The sequence below is a fragment of the Acartia tonsa genome, chromosome 10 (genome assembly GCF_053477335.1).
Source record: "Acartia tonsa isolate MP-2025a chromosome 10, ASM5347733v1, whole genome shotgun sequence".
NCBI classification, from domain to species: domain Eukaryota; kingdom Metazoa; phylum Arthropoda; class Copepoda; order Calanoida; family Acartiidae; genus Acartia; species Acartia tonsa.
The window spans coordinates 37011649-37026546 of record NC_137269.1 but is presented as its reverse complement, the minus strand read 5'-3'; the positions used below and the strand labels follow the sequence as shown (position 1 = coordinate 37026546).

Genomic DNA, 14898 nt, shown 5'->3' with positions numbered 1-14898 from the left:
TAGATCTGGTTGGACCTTGGACTCCATGTTATCATCAGGGACAGACGGTTAAATTTGTCCTAATCATGGTTTGTCTATTTTCTAGATATGTTTTTACATGTCCGTTGGTTGATGCTAAAACTGAAACAACCGTAAAGGCTATATTGGAAAATTTTGTACCTACCTATGGTTTATTTAGAGCTTTGAGATCGGATAGAGGTACAAATTTTACAAGCAATGTGTTTAAAGGAGTGATGAAAGGATTGGGGGTGGATACTGTCCTAATTCCCCCCAGGAATCCAAATTCGAATCCTGTAGAGAGGCAAAATCAAAGTTTGTATGCTGCTTTGAAAGTAGATGAAAATCATGGAACAAAGGACTGGGCTAAAAAATTACCTTTGGCTACGTTAGTGATTAACTGTTCCAAGAGTACTAGAACTGGATATTCTCCATTTTTTCTGGTTTTTGGTCGGCAGCCACGTATTCCTCTCGATTTTCTATCACCAGTTCCGTCTGCTGAATCTTCATCCTCGCGGTCGTATTTGGAATTTCTGAAAAATATGGAGGATGTAATTAAGAGAATTTCTACAAAATCCAAGTTATATTTAGAGGTTCAAAATAAACACAGAGTACAGAGGGAAGCATTAAGAGTTACAGATGTTTGTTATGCTTTCTTTAATATTGTAAAAACTGACGTGTCCAAGAAATTACAGTCTTTCTATGGAGGGCCTTTTATTGTGGTTAAGAAATTTTCGGATGCATTGTATGAGTTGGCACCTTTTGGGAATAATCCCATCAAGAAAAATCAGGTTGTAGCTAGGGATAAAATTCGAAAAATTCATGCTCGAACGGAAGTTCTAGGGGAGGAGGTTAATTTTAACGTTTTTCCTTTACCTGAAATTTGTCCGTCCGATGAGATATTTTTGGAGGTTGACAATATGCCTGTAGAGAAAGAAACTGTAGAGGAGAGAGAGAGTGAAGATGTTGTGTATTTGTCATCTGAAAATGATGGTTTTGAGTTGGCAGAGGAAAGACAGAGTGACGAGATTCAGGAGAAGGAGAGTGAGGTTGAGGTTGATAATGACAGAGTTTCAGAGAATGAGAATAGAGAAATTATACCTGTAGGTGAAGGAGTAGAGGTGGGAGTGACAGATGAATCTGTGGTGCCTGCTCCTGTAGCTGAGGGTAATTTTGACGAGGTTGAGCTTCCATCAGAACAATCGTTTTTGACTACGGCGCCGCCACAATCTTCACCTGAAAAATTAGTTACAATTAAGAAAAGTGGATCACGGGTGGCGAAATATTTATGGGACACTGGGAGGAGGTTAAGATCTCAGGTAGGGGGTCCTGTGGTACATGTTCAGATAGGAACTCGAGGACGGAGAAAGTAGGGAAAGGAGAGCTGATAATAATTATTTTTGAAAAAAAAAAAAAAAATATTATTAAAATACATATAAATATTTTAAAAAAATATATTATAATAAGAGTTCATGAATTGTTATTTGATTATTTTAATAACAAATATGTGCTGACAAAGCTAGTAGGTAGAAAGTTGCCCTGCAATGAAAGGCTAAATCAGTTGATATTTGCGGGTGAATTGGTGAACAGTTATCAGCTAATAATGTCTGGTCATAATAATAAATTTAAATCAGGTAAATATTTTCAAGAAGTTCAGATTACAAGTTATTTGAAAAATATACAAATTTCAATGTTACCTGATAACAGTTGTTTTCTTGAGGACCAGTTCATTGGGGCACACTGTCTGGAGTCTGATCTGCGGCTTGGGCTTGATCGAGTGATAGTTCACAATAGATCACAGGAAGATAGACGTTATTTTAGTTATTTTCGGACTGTTGAAATTGTAAATTTAACTTTGTTTACATTTTCTAATATGGCGGATGATGCTAATAATCAGGGTGGCCAAAGTTGGTTGGCGATTTCTCCACAGTTTTCGTTGGGATTAAAACTGGGGAAAAAAGTGGAGTTTTCTGACTTTCTGACTGATTTGCATTATTTTCATACCAACGTTCCTGATGTAGTTTTGTGGATTACAACTGCTAAAAAGAATTTATCGGGAAAACAGTAATTAAAATTTGGCATCCCTGATAAATATAATTTATGTAAAGTATTTCGTTTTGAATGTCGTCTTATATATGAAAAATGTTAAAATATTAAAATATTAAAATGTTAATATTTAATTATTGATTATTATCAGGAAATGGAGATGGAAACGAAAGGCGGTATCAGCGGCCGTCTGCCCCACCTCGGCGGGAGGAGCGTGAACCGTCTGTTGAGATGTTGGAAGCTGGCAGATCTAATCGGCGGCATGTTGTGTATAGAAGAGATGACAGGAGGCAGTATGATGTAGAATCCCCCAGGTATGAGCCTGGATATGATGATGAGGACGATGTTGGCAACGTGAGTCTTGAAGTTGAGCTTGATTCCAGGGATCGTCTGCCCAGTGATCAGAGTGGTTCGGAGATAGACAGTTGGACTGAGCCTACTACGGACAAGCCTGAAAAGGTGGCAGATACTTGTTCTGGTGATGGACGGCGCAGATTTGGTAAGTTTGTGCCAAATCAGGCTGCTGGGTCGGTCAGGTCTAAGGGAGCCAGCAAGGCTTATGATGATGCTGGGGAAGGTACTTCCAGAAGGGGAGCCAGCAATGCTTATAATGATGCTGGGGAAGGTACTTCTAGAAGGGGCGTGGTCAAGCGGCCTGCTGGGGCAGATTCTCTTGGGCCTAAACAAAAGAGGGAGTTACCAGATTTACGTGCTGAGGTTGAGAGAAATAAGGCTGAGCGCAAGAATGACAAACGTGGCTTGGCGCCGCTCAGTGATGAAGATATAGGTAAAATCAGTAATTCTGTTGCTGGGACTCTAAAGCCTATGATTGAGGAAAAAATTCGTGAAGCTGTAAGAGAATCAGTCAAAAGTTTGAACACTGCACAGAAACTTTGGCAGACGGACAGTCATAATCGGATTAAAGATATGTTGGCCTCGCATAAGAGGGATCTAATGGACTGTATAAGGAAGGTAGATACAGAGATGCAGCAAATGGTGGCTACTACTGCACAGCAAAAGACTTCTTATATGGTACAAAGTGTACAGACAGCAATGACTGATAATTGGGAAAGTAGTTCAGCCAAGTTGGGACAGCAGGTGAGCCAACAAGTGGAAAGTGTTTTGGCAGGACAGGGAACTAAGGTTCAAGAGGCTATTACTGAGATGGCGAAAAAAGAGGCTGAAGTGCAAAGGCATCTGTCCAATATTTTTAGTGAGCTTAGCGAGATCCGGCGCAGAATAAACAATGACTTACCGGCGGCGTCATATTGGCAGTTGCAGCAGGCTGGAACTTCTGACGGTGCTGGGGCTGGCAACGGAGTGATGATGGTCTCGGGAGGTGTTCAGGTCACTGGTGGCGTTGAGATGGAAGTGGCAATGTCGGCAGATGGGCCAGCGGTTGCTGCAGAGGTGGCTGTTGCGAATGATACCGCCTCAGCGGTAAATGATGCTGTGATGGTGGCTGTAGGAGGGCCTGTAACTGCTGCAGCGAGTAATGCTGTCATAGCGTCAACAGTGGGCGTTTCGGCTGAGGTTGGTGGAGGGGCGCTGAACACTCCTCCTCCAGTGGGTGAAGGAGAGGAAGGACTGGAGGCCGGGGTTAATTTCGATGTAGGTTCACCCAGTGAAGACATTGATCCTAGTTTATTGGATCAACCTGATGGATGGTGAAACCATGCTTAGCTGGATGGTTTCAGAAGGGGGTAAATGTCATATATTTATGTTGTGATGTCATATATTTAAGTTTGCAGACCATATGTTAATTGTTACTCTTAATTGCTCTTTAATTGCTCTCAGAGAGAATAAAGAGAAAATATATTTAAGTCAGTTGATATTGAGAGTCCTAACACAGAACATTATCTGGTTTGGGTTCGAGTCTTTATTAAGACCAATACAGCTATTTACAGACATCCTACTACTTTAGATAGTTTGCACAGACAGATATTCTACCCCTTCAAAGTGCATAGTTAATTAATACATTGTATTAATTAAACAGACAGTCATCCTGTTGTTTGGTGTCCTGATATACAGACAGACATCCTGCTACTTCAGAACTATCCAGCTTTGAATAATCAGTAGTTTTGACTTATTAACATATTTAATCATTTCTAAATATAGTATCAATATATAATCTTATTTACTCAAAAACTGCATTTAATCCAATATAATAAATACTTAAAAATCTGATTGCATTTTGAATTGAACATTAAGTCTACTCTATCATTAGCTTATGCTGTTTGTCTATATCACAATATGATTTATTTAATGCTGAATTTCCGTGACCTTAGCAAAGCAACTTATAAAAATAGCCATGAATCAACTCACTTCAAGAGTGGTTTTATTAAAAAGTGAAATGAAGTTACCTACCCTAGGGTAATAAAATGCACTATGTCCCAATTTAGGTTCTGACACAAAAGTCAAAGTACCTTCATACGCACTGTGCAAAAGGATTAACATTATAAAGAGTGTATGTCAAATTCTTATGCTTTGGAGTTTTGAGAACATCATTCAACTTTACTGTTTTCTTTTATTGCAAAAAAATGTTTTGAATCTAAATTTTGTAATCTCAATCTTTGACAAAACATCTATAATACAAAGTAGAACGATGTCTTTCTGTCTGTCTACAGCTTAAGATCTCGGTAACCGCTGAATCGATCAGGTTTTACTCTTTAGGGAATAAACCTACTGATCCTCTGGTGATTTTCAGCTATTTTTTGAAGGGGCCCCCAAAAAAACTACCGCACCCTGGTGGTGAAGCCCTAACGAAAAACTTTTATTTCCCCCTTTTTTTACAAATTGCAAACAAAGGATTCTGCATAGGAGGAGGAATTGGCTAAGCCCCTGGTTAATTAACCTGTTAATTAATTTAATAAAACTTACATGAAACTCCTCCAGGATTAGTTGATCCTTCTCTGTTAGCAAAAGTAGTTCCACAATATCTGTTTGCTTGGCTATCACTTATTCCAGTATCTCCTCCCTATAAATATTAGAAAGTAGAAGTATCCCATCTTTATACAATTTGTACGGTGTCTTTTGGTTAGTATATCACTTCTCTCTATCACTTATAGTTATCAGAATTTAATGATTAATGGCTTATTTTCTTCGTTTTTAAGGCAATTAATAGAACAACAAAAAAATATTTCAGTTTTTATTTAAAAAAAGCAGTAAAATCTAAAATTCAAAACGTAGGTGTCAACATCTAAAAATGGTTTCAGCGCATTTTTCTTATGCTCAAATATTCAACTTTTTGCAAGAATGGCTGCAAAACACTTCAAAGTTTAGATATAGAGCTAAAAATGTATATAGATACTATTAGGGACATGTACTAGAACATATCAAAGTTTAAAGGTCATATCTCAACCAGAGAGGGAGTACTGGCCCCCCAAAGTCGTCTACAGAAAATCTAATTTTTTTCTTAGAAGATTTAGGCATAAGAAAAATGCGCTAAAACCATTTTTAGATGTTGACACCTAAGTTTTGAATTTTAGATTTTACTGTACTTTTTAAATGAAAACTGAAATATTTTTTTGGTGTTCTATTAATTGCCTTAAAAAACGAAGAAAATAAGTCATTAATCATTAAATTCTGATAACTTTAAGTGGGGCAAAATTGCTACCAAAAAAGTTCTCATAAAAAAAACACACTGTATTTCATATTTTTATATCAAGCAAATTATATACTGGATGCTCATTGATATAGGGAATCTTCACACAACAATTTTAGTCATCTATCTTAAATAGCAGTCGATTCCTCAATAGCGTTACGGATTGATGGACCAACAAACAAAACGAATTATAGAGTATTCATTATCTAAAAATCTAGTATTTACCAGGGTTGGTGGGGATATTGGCTTGTTTATTACACTAGTTTCATAATAGAGTTTTGGTTTTTTTTATTGAATTTTGAAAGGTTGGTTCATTAAGTTGAGTGTACAAGCGTTTCAACCTCTAATTGTAAAATAATGAAGGATAACTTATTTTATAAAACCTTTTAGATGTGCATTAATTTATTGGCCATTGTCTTATCCCTTTAGATCTCTGAGTATTTATTGCACTTACCATTGGAATTCCAAGATATGAGATTGTACAATAAGCTGCAGTTGTTGTACCTCCAGAAGTACCTAAAAAAGTACAAATGATGGCCAATTTTATATCTCTATTATAAAGTAACAGGATGTTTGTTTGTCTGTTTGTCTTTACCGAAGGATCTTGCTAAACTGATATGGTTCTTCTTTTTAGGGTAGATTATCATGGGTCCTAGGAAGTAGTATGACTATTTTGGGGGAGGGTAGCACCACTCTCCCAAGAGAATTCACCCCTAAAAAAAAATTACCCACCACCAAAAAAGGCCCTAGGGGGTAGCCGCTAGTTTTTTCTAATATAATCTAGAAAGTGAATCTATTCTATAGTCCTTATTAAAAAAAACAACATGTTCCAAAATGTTATTTTACATTAAATTTGATAAGATAAAATCAAACCATTGCTTTTATGTATAGAATAGTAATTCCTGAAAAGAAAGGCCAAATATAGTATCTCTATAACTATTGATCAAAAGGTTGGTCTTTAAATTTGAGTTTTATTTATCAGAAGAAAATAAATTTTTCTTTTACTATGACATATAATTGTCTATGCTTCAATTTATGAGCTAGGCTTCTATGTTTATTTTCTTTACTGTATTTTACAAATTAACACCAAACTTAAATTTGTACAAAACGAAAACAGTAAAAGTGTCTGACTATGATGTCAGAAAAAATTAACAATTAACCAATGAGAAGCCAGTATTCACAATGGTAAAATATATAGCGGCCTCTCATTGGTTAATTGTTAATTTTTTCTGACGTAATAGTCAGACACTTTTACTTTTTTCGTACAAAACCTTTAGAAAGCAGCTTTATATAGTGTCTTATAAAAATTACGTAATGCAATACAAATTACCAATTATAGGCCAGTATAGATTGTAATTGACCAATAGAACAATGTATACTGGTCTATTATTGGTCATTTGTATTGTATGACGTTTTAGGCACTATATGCTGCTTTGCAAGGCTTCCATTGTTTTTTCTTACTTGTTCATTCCTAAACACGCTTAAAAATGTACATAATCTACAGGTTGTTATAATTGACAAGAAAATATAGAAGGAAAATAAAACCCTAGAACAATATATAATGGAATATAGACATTATTATTGATATCTGATTATGTACATTATATACTACTTCTTGTTATTGATGACGTCATAAAGCAGGGTTATAACCTATGTATATGATGTAATCCTTATAAAAAAGTAACAGGATTTGTAAGTGTCTTTCTTTACCTAAGGATCTCGCTATCCGAAGAACCGCTAACCTTCCCAGGACCTATGTAGGTTCCTATAGGTCCTGGGAAGGTTAATAACTATTATGGGGGAGGCTACCATCACCCTCCCGAGAGAAATCGCACCTAGAAAAAAATGCCCCCCCCCCATTTTCTTTTAAATTTCTTTTTAAAACTGAAATAAAAAATGGGGAGTGGTCGAATCCCCCACCCTAATTTTTTTTTTACTTCCTTTTAGCTAAAATAAAAAAATGGGGCCTTTTGGAGCATAGCTGCTAGTAAATAGTAAAGACATACCTGTTGACAACTCAAAAGGATCTGGTGACGTACTTGAGCTGGCTGTGTACGTTATGGAACAGTAATCTAGCAAAAACAAGGATAAGAATATCAATAAGTAGCTTAGGATTAACAAGATAAAGAGATATTTATCGCATCGTATTATAAACAGCTTCCGCGGATATAAAATGTACAATTATAAGATTTAAACCAGTTTTGTTAGCTTCGAGATTCCGAAGGCACAGGCTAACATAACTGGTTTTAATATTATGATTGTATATTCGTAGAAAACTGGATATAATACAATACGATACATTTTTTTTCAGTGAGGCTCAGGAAAAAAGGTTCTTATCCACCAGACAATGATTGGTTTCACAGCCATAGTTCTAGGTTTTTTTGTGGAATGGCTGAACACAAAGAAAAATCGGCAGTCAATGAACTGACGAAACGATGCAAATTAAAGTTTATTTAACGTCAATTTTATTGATAAATTCATATTTTTTTATTCTTCTGTTAGAAAAAGAAGAAAAAGATCATGAAATGTAAAAATTAAATACAAAATTACTGTCAAAATCATGCAACTTTCAATTTCAATATTAAATATGAATGGTTACATCCATAAGAAAAATGAAATAAGAAAAAACATGGATAAATTAGTCCAATAGTAGCGAAAAATAAAAAAAAATGCAAAAGAAAGAGGAAATAATAAGGAGAAAAATAAGATTAAACGAAGAAGGTATAACATACATTATACCTTTAAACATATGTATATGCATAAAGAGAATGAAAAATCCGCGTGAACGATATAAGGTTCGTCAAATCCCGTATAAATACGTCCCCTACGATGCTAGAAGGTTTAGTTTCATTAGGTTTTCCCACAATTTTTTTAACAATTATATATGTTAGTTAAATGGTTATTGTAGAGATATTTAAAGAGTAGCTTTTCTATTAATAAAGGGTTACAACGAAAATTTTTATAAAAAAATATGCACATTAATTGAAATAACATGCCTTTAAAATTAAAAACATAAGACTTTAGTTTAAGCTTTTTATAGTGCCTGTCAAAAATGATGTCATACAATACAATGACCATTTATAGGCTAATACAAAGACTAAATTACCAATGGTAGGCCAGTATGACGTCATTATTAAGGCACTATAATAAGCTTTAGTTTTATATTACCTAACTCTTGTCTAATGCAGATTCTATAATTTTGTCTTGAAAGTATTTGCCCTTAAAATATAAAAATCTTCAAAGAAATTAGTTTTTCCAATAAAATCTTTTAAATAATTATGTCCATCTGTCTTTATAATTAGATTTCATGTCTGTAGGAATAAATGTATAAGCATAGACGTATAATCCAGACAACTTGAAGACGAAGAAAGTCCCTCAAGGACATCATAAAAATGAGGGATGAGGAGAGGATAAGTGAAAAAAAACCTAAAAAAGAGATGGATAATACCTCGTTTTTATGACGTAACATGCTGATTTTTGAGGGACTTTCTTCGTCTCTAGACAACTCCTGACTCAAGTGACACAGACACTTTTTGTCTGCTAGCAAATTATTTTTGTTCCTTTGCAGGGACTCGGTTGTGTTTATATTTCTGATGCTATTAGCTGATTTCAAAGAACCTTACACATTCAGGACAAGAGAGAATTTCATATATGTAGCTTATGGTATTATTAAATGAGATTAATTAATAGTTATTTATCGCATCGTATTATAGACTGTTTTCCACGGGAATTAAAATGAAAAAATATAAGATTCTCAGAAAATTGTCTGTAATACAATGCTATACATGATTTTTTAGTATAGCTGAGAACCAGTTCTAATCTAGCGGATATTAATCAGTTTCGAAGCCCTACTGGGAAATTCCTTTACCTGAAGCAAAGTTGAAAGATTTGATAACTCCGGTGGTTCCTGTATGATACTGCAGACAATCAAATGGAGCTCTGAATTATCATAATATAAATTTTTAATTTTCATACATGACAAAGCCTAAATTGTGTCAAAATTGTGCCAAAAATCATCCATGTGACGCTATAAAAATGATGGATTATATCATCCTTTTTTTTGGATTTTTTCCCACTTTTCCTCTCATCTTCCTCATTTTTATGACGTCACATGGATTATTTTTGACACAATTTTGACATAATTTGGTTTGTTTTCATAAACTTATGTATGTTCGTCTGTCTGTACGTCAGAATGGATATTATTAAGTCATTTCGTCTGGACAAAAAGCCCGTTGGTTCCTGTACAATACTGGAGTCAATCAAATGTGGCTCTGAAATATTATCCTTTTCATAAGTTCAGTTTTAATACTCTTATGTACGTCCGTCTGTACGTCAGAATGGATATTTTTAAGTCATTTCGTCTGGACAAAAAGCCCATTGGTTCCTGTACAGTACTGGAGACAATCAAATGGAGCTCTAAAATATTTTCATTTTCATAAGTTCAGTGTTTTACACTTATGTACGTCCGTCTGTACGTCAGAATGGATATTATTAAGTCATTTCGTCTGGACAAAAAGCCCGTTGGTTCCTGTACAATACTGGAGTCAATCAAATGTGGCTCTGAAATATTATCATTTTTATAACTTCAGTTTTTATACATGTATGTATGTCCGTCCATATGTACATCAGAATGACGTTGCTACAAAAGACCTAATAACAAAAGATTAGGATAAGGTCTTTTGTAACTGACCAAGCTAAATTTGCTTGATTCATTTCACTAAGAAATGCGATTGATAATGAAGATTTTTTTTCTTTGAAATTTATTTCATAATGAAGCAGTAGTAGTTACTAATTTATAAATGAAATGGTTGAGATAGATTTATGACTGTTAAAAGTTTTGTAATTTAAGTCTTTTGTATGGTTAGGTCTTTTTTAGAGTTAGTTCTTTTGTAATTTAGGTCCTTTGGAGCAACGCCGTTAGAAGGGATATTTGTGAAATCATTCCGTCTGAGTATATGCTGTATTATTTGTTGCACAGGGGCAATGTATAGGAAAAAAGAAACCTGCCTTTCTTATTTTTCAATTTATATAAAAAAATGGGAGGGGGGGGGGGTTCAGTCATAGTCATTTTAAGAAAATTAAAATAAACTTTTTTTGGGTCATGGAAAGAACAAAATAGCGGTTTTCGTTGTATTTCTTATATTTCTAGGCCCTGCGGGTAGCCCTAACCCTGCAGGGCCAATTTCCTAACCCAGCGATAATTAACATTTATCTAATCTAACATGACCTAACCAAAAGCTACTGGGAAAATAACGTGAAACCCACTACTTCATTTTCTTTCCGTGATCCTAATTTTTTCTGTTATTAAATAATAAATGTAATAGTTATTTCTCGCATCGTATTATAAACAGCTTTCCGCGGATATAGAATGTACAACTATAAGATTAAATTCAGTTTTTTTTGGCCTCGAAGTGCCGAAGGCACGGGCTGAAAAAACTGGTTTTAATCTTATGATTGTACATTTTTATATTCGTAGAAAGCTGGATATAATTCGATGCTAGACATAGTTTTTTTCATATGGATGAGAACCGGTTCCTATCCACCGGATTCGAATGAATACGAGAATTATAATATTATACCTCCATGGTGCTGTACAAGATATTTGTGTAACTTGAATACTCCAATATCTACAACAGATAAAAGTAAAATGATGTTTGTTTGTCTGTCTGTCTATTTGTATATACTAAAGGATCTCACTAACCGCTGAACCGATCGTGTTCTCCTTAAAGGGTAGCTTTTTATAGGTCCCGAAAAGGTTTGGAAGAAGGTACAAGCCCTCCAAAAATATTTTTTTTTTACTTTTTTAAAAATCTAAATTAAAAAAAAAAGGTTTTGAAATTCAACTCCCCCTCCTCAAGTGCCTCTAGAAGCCTCTAGGGGGCGTAGCCTCTAGTAACAAATATATAAATAATAAATTCTTTCATACATTCTTTAAAATAGTACAATAAATAGACTATAGATCTTTATCGTAACGTATTATAGACAGCTTTCCGCGGATACTAAAATGAAATTGTATAAGATTTAACAAACGAAATTTTATTTGCTCTACGAAGCTGAAGGCCTAGGCTAACAAAACTGGTATTATTTTTATGTTTTTTATTTTAACATTCGACTGTATTAAGATGCTATAATTGATTTTTCAGTATAGCTGAGAACCGGTGCTTATCCCCTACACTTGGATGTCTCTACAGGTGAGCTTGATATTAGTTCAATTATAATTACCTATTATAACCTCCTGTAAGACTGATACTAATCTCCAAAGTGTCCCCTGTAGTTGCAACTTCGTAATACACTAAAAATAAACTATTTTTTTAGTAGAACAAGAATACAATTTTGATTCTTTTTTCGACAGAAGTAAATTGATAAGACAATGGTCAATAAATTGATGTAGATCCCAAATAATGATACAAAAAATTAACCCTTCTATAGATTAAAATTAGTGGTTGAAACATTTAGACACTAATCTTGAAGAACCAAAATTAAAAGTTCACAAAGTTGTTTAGATAACGAATAAGAAAACCTCATTAAAATTTTTTTGTAACTAGTGAAATAAACAGCCCAAAATTCCCTCCTCTACATACAAACCCCACTTAAAAGTAGATGCAGTACTTAATATAAAGAAAAAATAGCCAGTTTCAATACAGCCTAAACCAACAATGAAAATGATTCGGGAAAAAACACGAAACCTGTGCGTGATTTCAGCTGTCATTAGGGGGGAAATATATCGTAGAATTGACGACCTCCTTATATTATTTTAGATTTATTTCGCTTGTTTGTTATACCTTATTCCTGGTTTCCATAAAACAATTGCTTCATCCTTATAATAAAGTAACAGGATGTTTTTCTGTTTGTAACGAAGGATCTAGCTAACCGCTGAACCCATCGGGTTCTCCTTAACAGGGTAGCTTCTATTAGGTCCCGGGAAGGTTTATAACTATTTTGGGGAAGGATACAACCACCCTCCCCAGAGAAATTACATAAAAATCCATTTTTTTTTGTTTACGTAAAGACTTGAATGCAACATAGAAAGAATAAGTATTATTAAAATGAAGCCACTAGAGGCCTTCTAGGGGCGAAGCCACTAGTAGATAATATAATAATTAAAGTGAAGCTATTGTATAACTTACTATGTTCGCCAGTTAAAGAGCCACACACAGGAGAGAGATCACTTGACAAACCATTCTTTAGCTTGAATGTTATATAATCTGTTGTTCCAGATACACACCCTGAAAGTAAAAAAAATGGCATGCACAGGGTTTTGATAGGAGGCTAGCACCTTGAGAGTAGAAAAAGGGAAAAATTTCAACACAAAAAGAAACATATCAATAACATTTTTCCTTTTTTGTCAAAAATTTAAAAAATATTATTATCTTCCATGAAATAAATCTGTACCATTAGCTTGTTATACTTATGTCATAGTACATCTCATTTACTGTCACTATACGACACTTTTAAGTTTTATAGTATACCCTATTTTCTAGTATCCCTTTAATCAGAACTAGCGGCTATGCCCCTAGAGGCCTCTTGGAACATGTAAAATGTTTTTTTAATCCATGTTAAGATCAGCTGTTTGCCAAAAAATATTTTTTCGCTGCTAGATGGGCTTAGTTATATTTTTTTCAATTTCTTTTAGAGGGGAAGCTCTACTCTCCCCCCTAATAGCAAGAAACCTTCTCAGTACCAAAGAGAAGCTAAAGCATAAAGAAGAAATAAGCCATATTAGATCGGTGGTTAGCAAGATCCTTTCGATACAGACAGACAGTCATCCTGTTACTTTATTATAAGGATAATATAATTATAAATTGTCTACCTGTAGTGCCAGAAGAAGCGTAGTTAAAAGTGCCAACATTCCAATCCAATCTTATCTAAAAAAATACAATATTGTTTTTTTTTTGCATAAAGTCAATATTACCAAACTTCCCAGAATATCATGAAGCAAATGATTCTGCCGTTTACCAGATTTTATTCACATACAACTAAATATATAGCATAGGGGATAACCTCTTTGGGGCAGGATTCTCCTTCGATTTTTAGAGAAACTAGACCATCATCTGTTTGTAATGGGATGCGATACTGCCAACGAATATTAGGCTAAGTAACATCCAATAAACAACCAACCCTTTGACTGCACGACCTTTGTCTGGAAGTTCTAACTGTGCATCGTGATGAGTTGGGTAAGGACCAAGGCATATACCCTTACTCTCAGTTTAGTGTCACATGCTAGACATAGAAGTAGTAGGTACAATTTTCAATGTCTGTAGTATGACGCATATGTGATATTTCCTATATTTATTTTTTTTTAAATGAACAATATCAATTCAAATATATTCTATAACAAGATATCTTAATTTCTATAAATATTTGAATTATACATTACGTTTAAATCTATATTTAAATATGTTATTGATTCAACTTATACAATTTAGAAATGTAAAGTATAAAACATACGAAGTTCAGTAAAGTTTGGGAGGGCGTTGGTTATAAATATTCTAAAAGCCCTGAAAAACAACCCTGCAAAGGAGAACCATATCAGTTCAGCTGTTAGCTACATCCTTCGGTACATAAAGACAGAATATTTAAACAATTTACTACGTTTAAATCTATATTTAGGTATGTTATTGATTTAAATTATACAATTTATATATATGTAAAGTATAATACATACGAAGTTCAGTAAAATTTGGGAGGGTGTTGGTTAAAAACCTCCCAGGACCATGAAAAGCTACCCTGCAAAGGAGAACCATATCAGTTCAGCAGTTAGCTACATCCTTTGGTACATAAAGACAGATAGATATCCTTTTACATTATTTTAAGAAAAAAAAATATCAGAAATTGTATTAATATTTAAACAATATACCTACTACGTGTTATTCTATATTTGAGTATGTTATTGATTTAAATTATACAATTTATATATATGTAAGGTATAATACATACAAAGTTCAGTCAGGTTTGATATATTATCAACGTGCAAGGTTCTAATATAAAACTTTACTATTTTGACACAGAAATATTTATGAAAGGCATACTATAAAAAACCCTTATTCTCAAATCATTAAAAGAGAAGGTCTACTACATATTAGAATTGTCCTATCAACTTCAAACTTTGCATAAGTATTCCTCTAACAGTTAGGTACGATTTAGAAACTCTATAATCATTATCAGATAGTCCGTACGTCCATTTATAACATGATATTTCACTTTTTTGTATGATATCATTATCCTATTCATCTGATTTTTAGAATATTGAT

General features: G+C 34.0%; 1 protein-coding gene across 1 annotated transcript in view; it reads right to left on the bottom strand.

Moving 5' to 3' along the window:
• Window positions 1–14898, bottom strand: part of LOC145330794 (uncharacterized) — a 28024-nt gene that overhangs the window by 8074 nt on the left and 5052 nt on the right. The window contains exons 4-12 of the mRNA XM_080175459.1: window positions 13458–13512; window positions 12775–12873; window positions 11870–11939; window positions 11227–11274; window positions 9516–9586; window positions 8816–8866; window positions 7654–7719; window positions 6102–6163; window positions 4924–5020 (exon numbers count right to left, since the gene is read on the bottom strand). Coding sequence (XP_080031585.1) covers window positions 4924–5020; window positions 6102–6163; window positions 7654–7719; window positions 8816–8866; window positions 9516–9586; window positions 11227–11274; window positions 11870–11939; window positions 12775–12873; window positions 13458–13512 — 619 coding nt within the window. The remainder of the gene's footprint in view (window positions 1–4923; window positions 5021–6101; window positions 6164–7653; window positions 7720–8815; window positions 8867–9515; window positions 9587–11226; window positions 11275–11869; window positions 11940–12774; window positions 12874–13457; window positions 13513–14898) is intronic.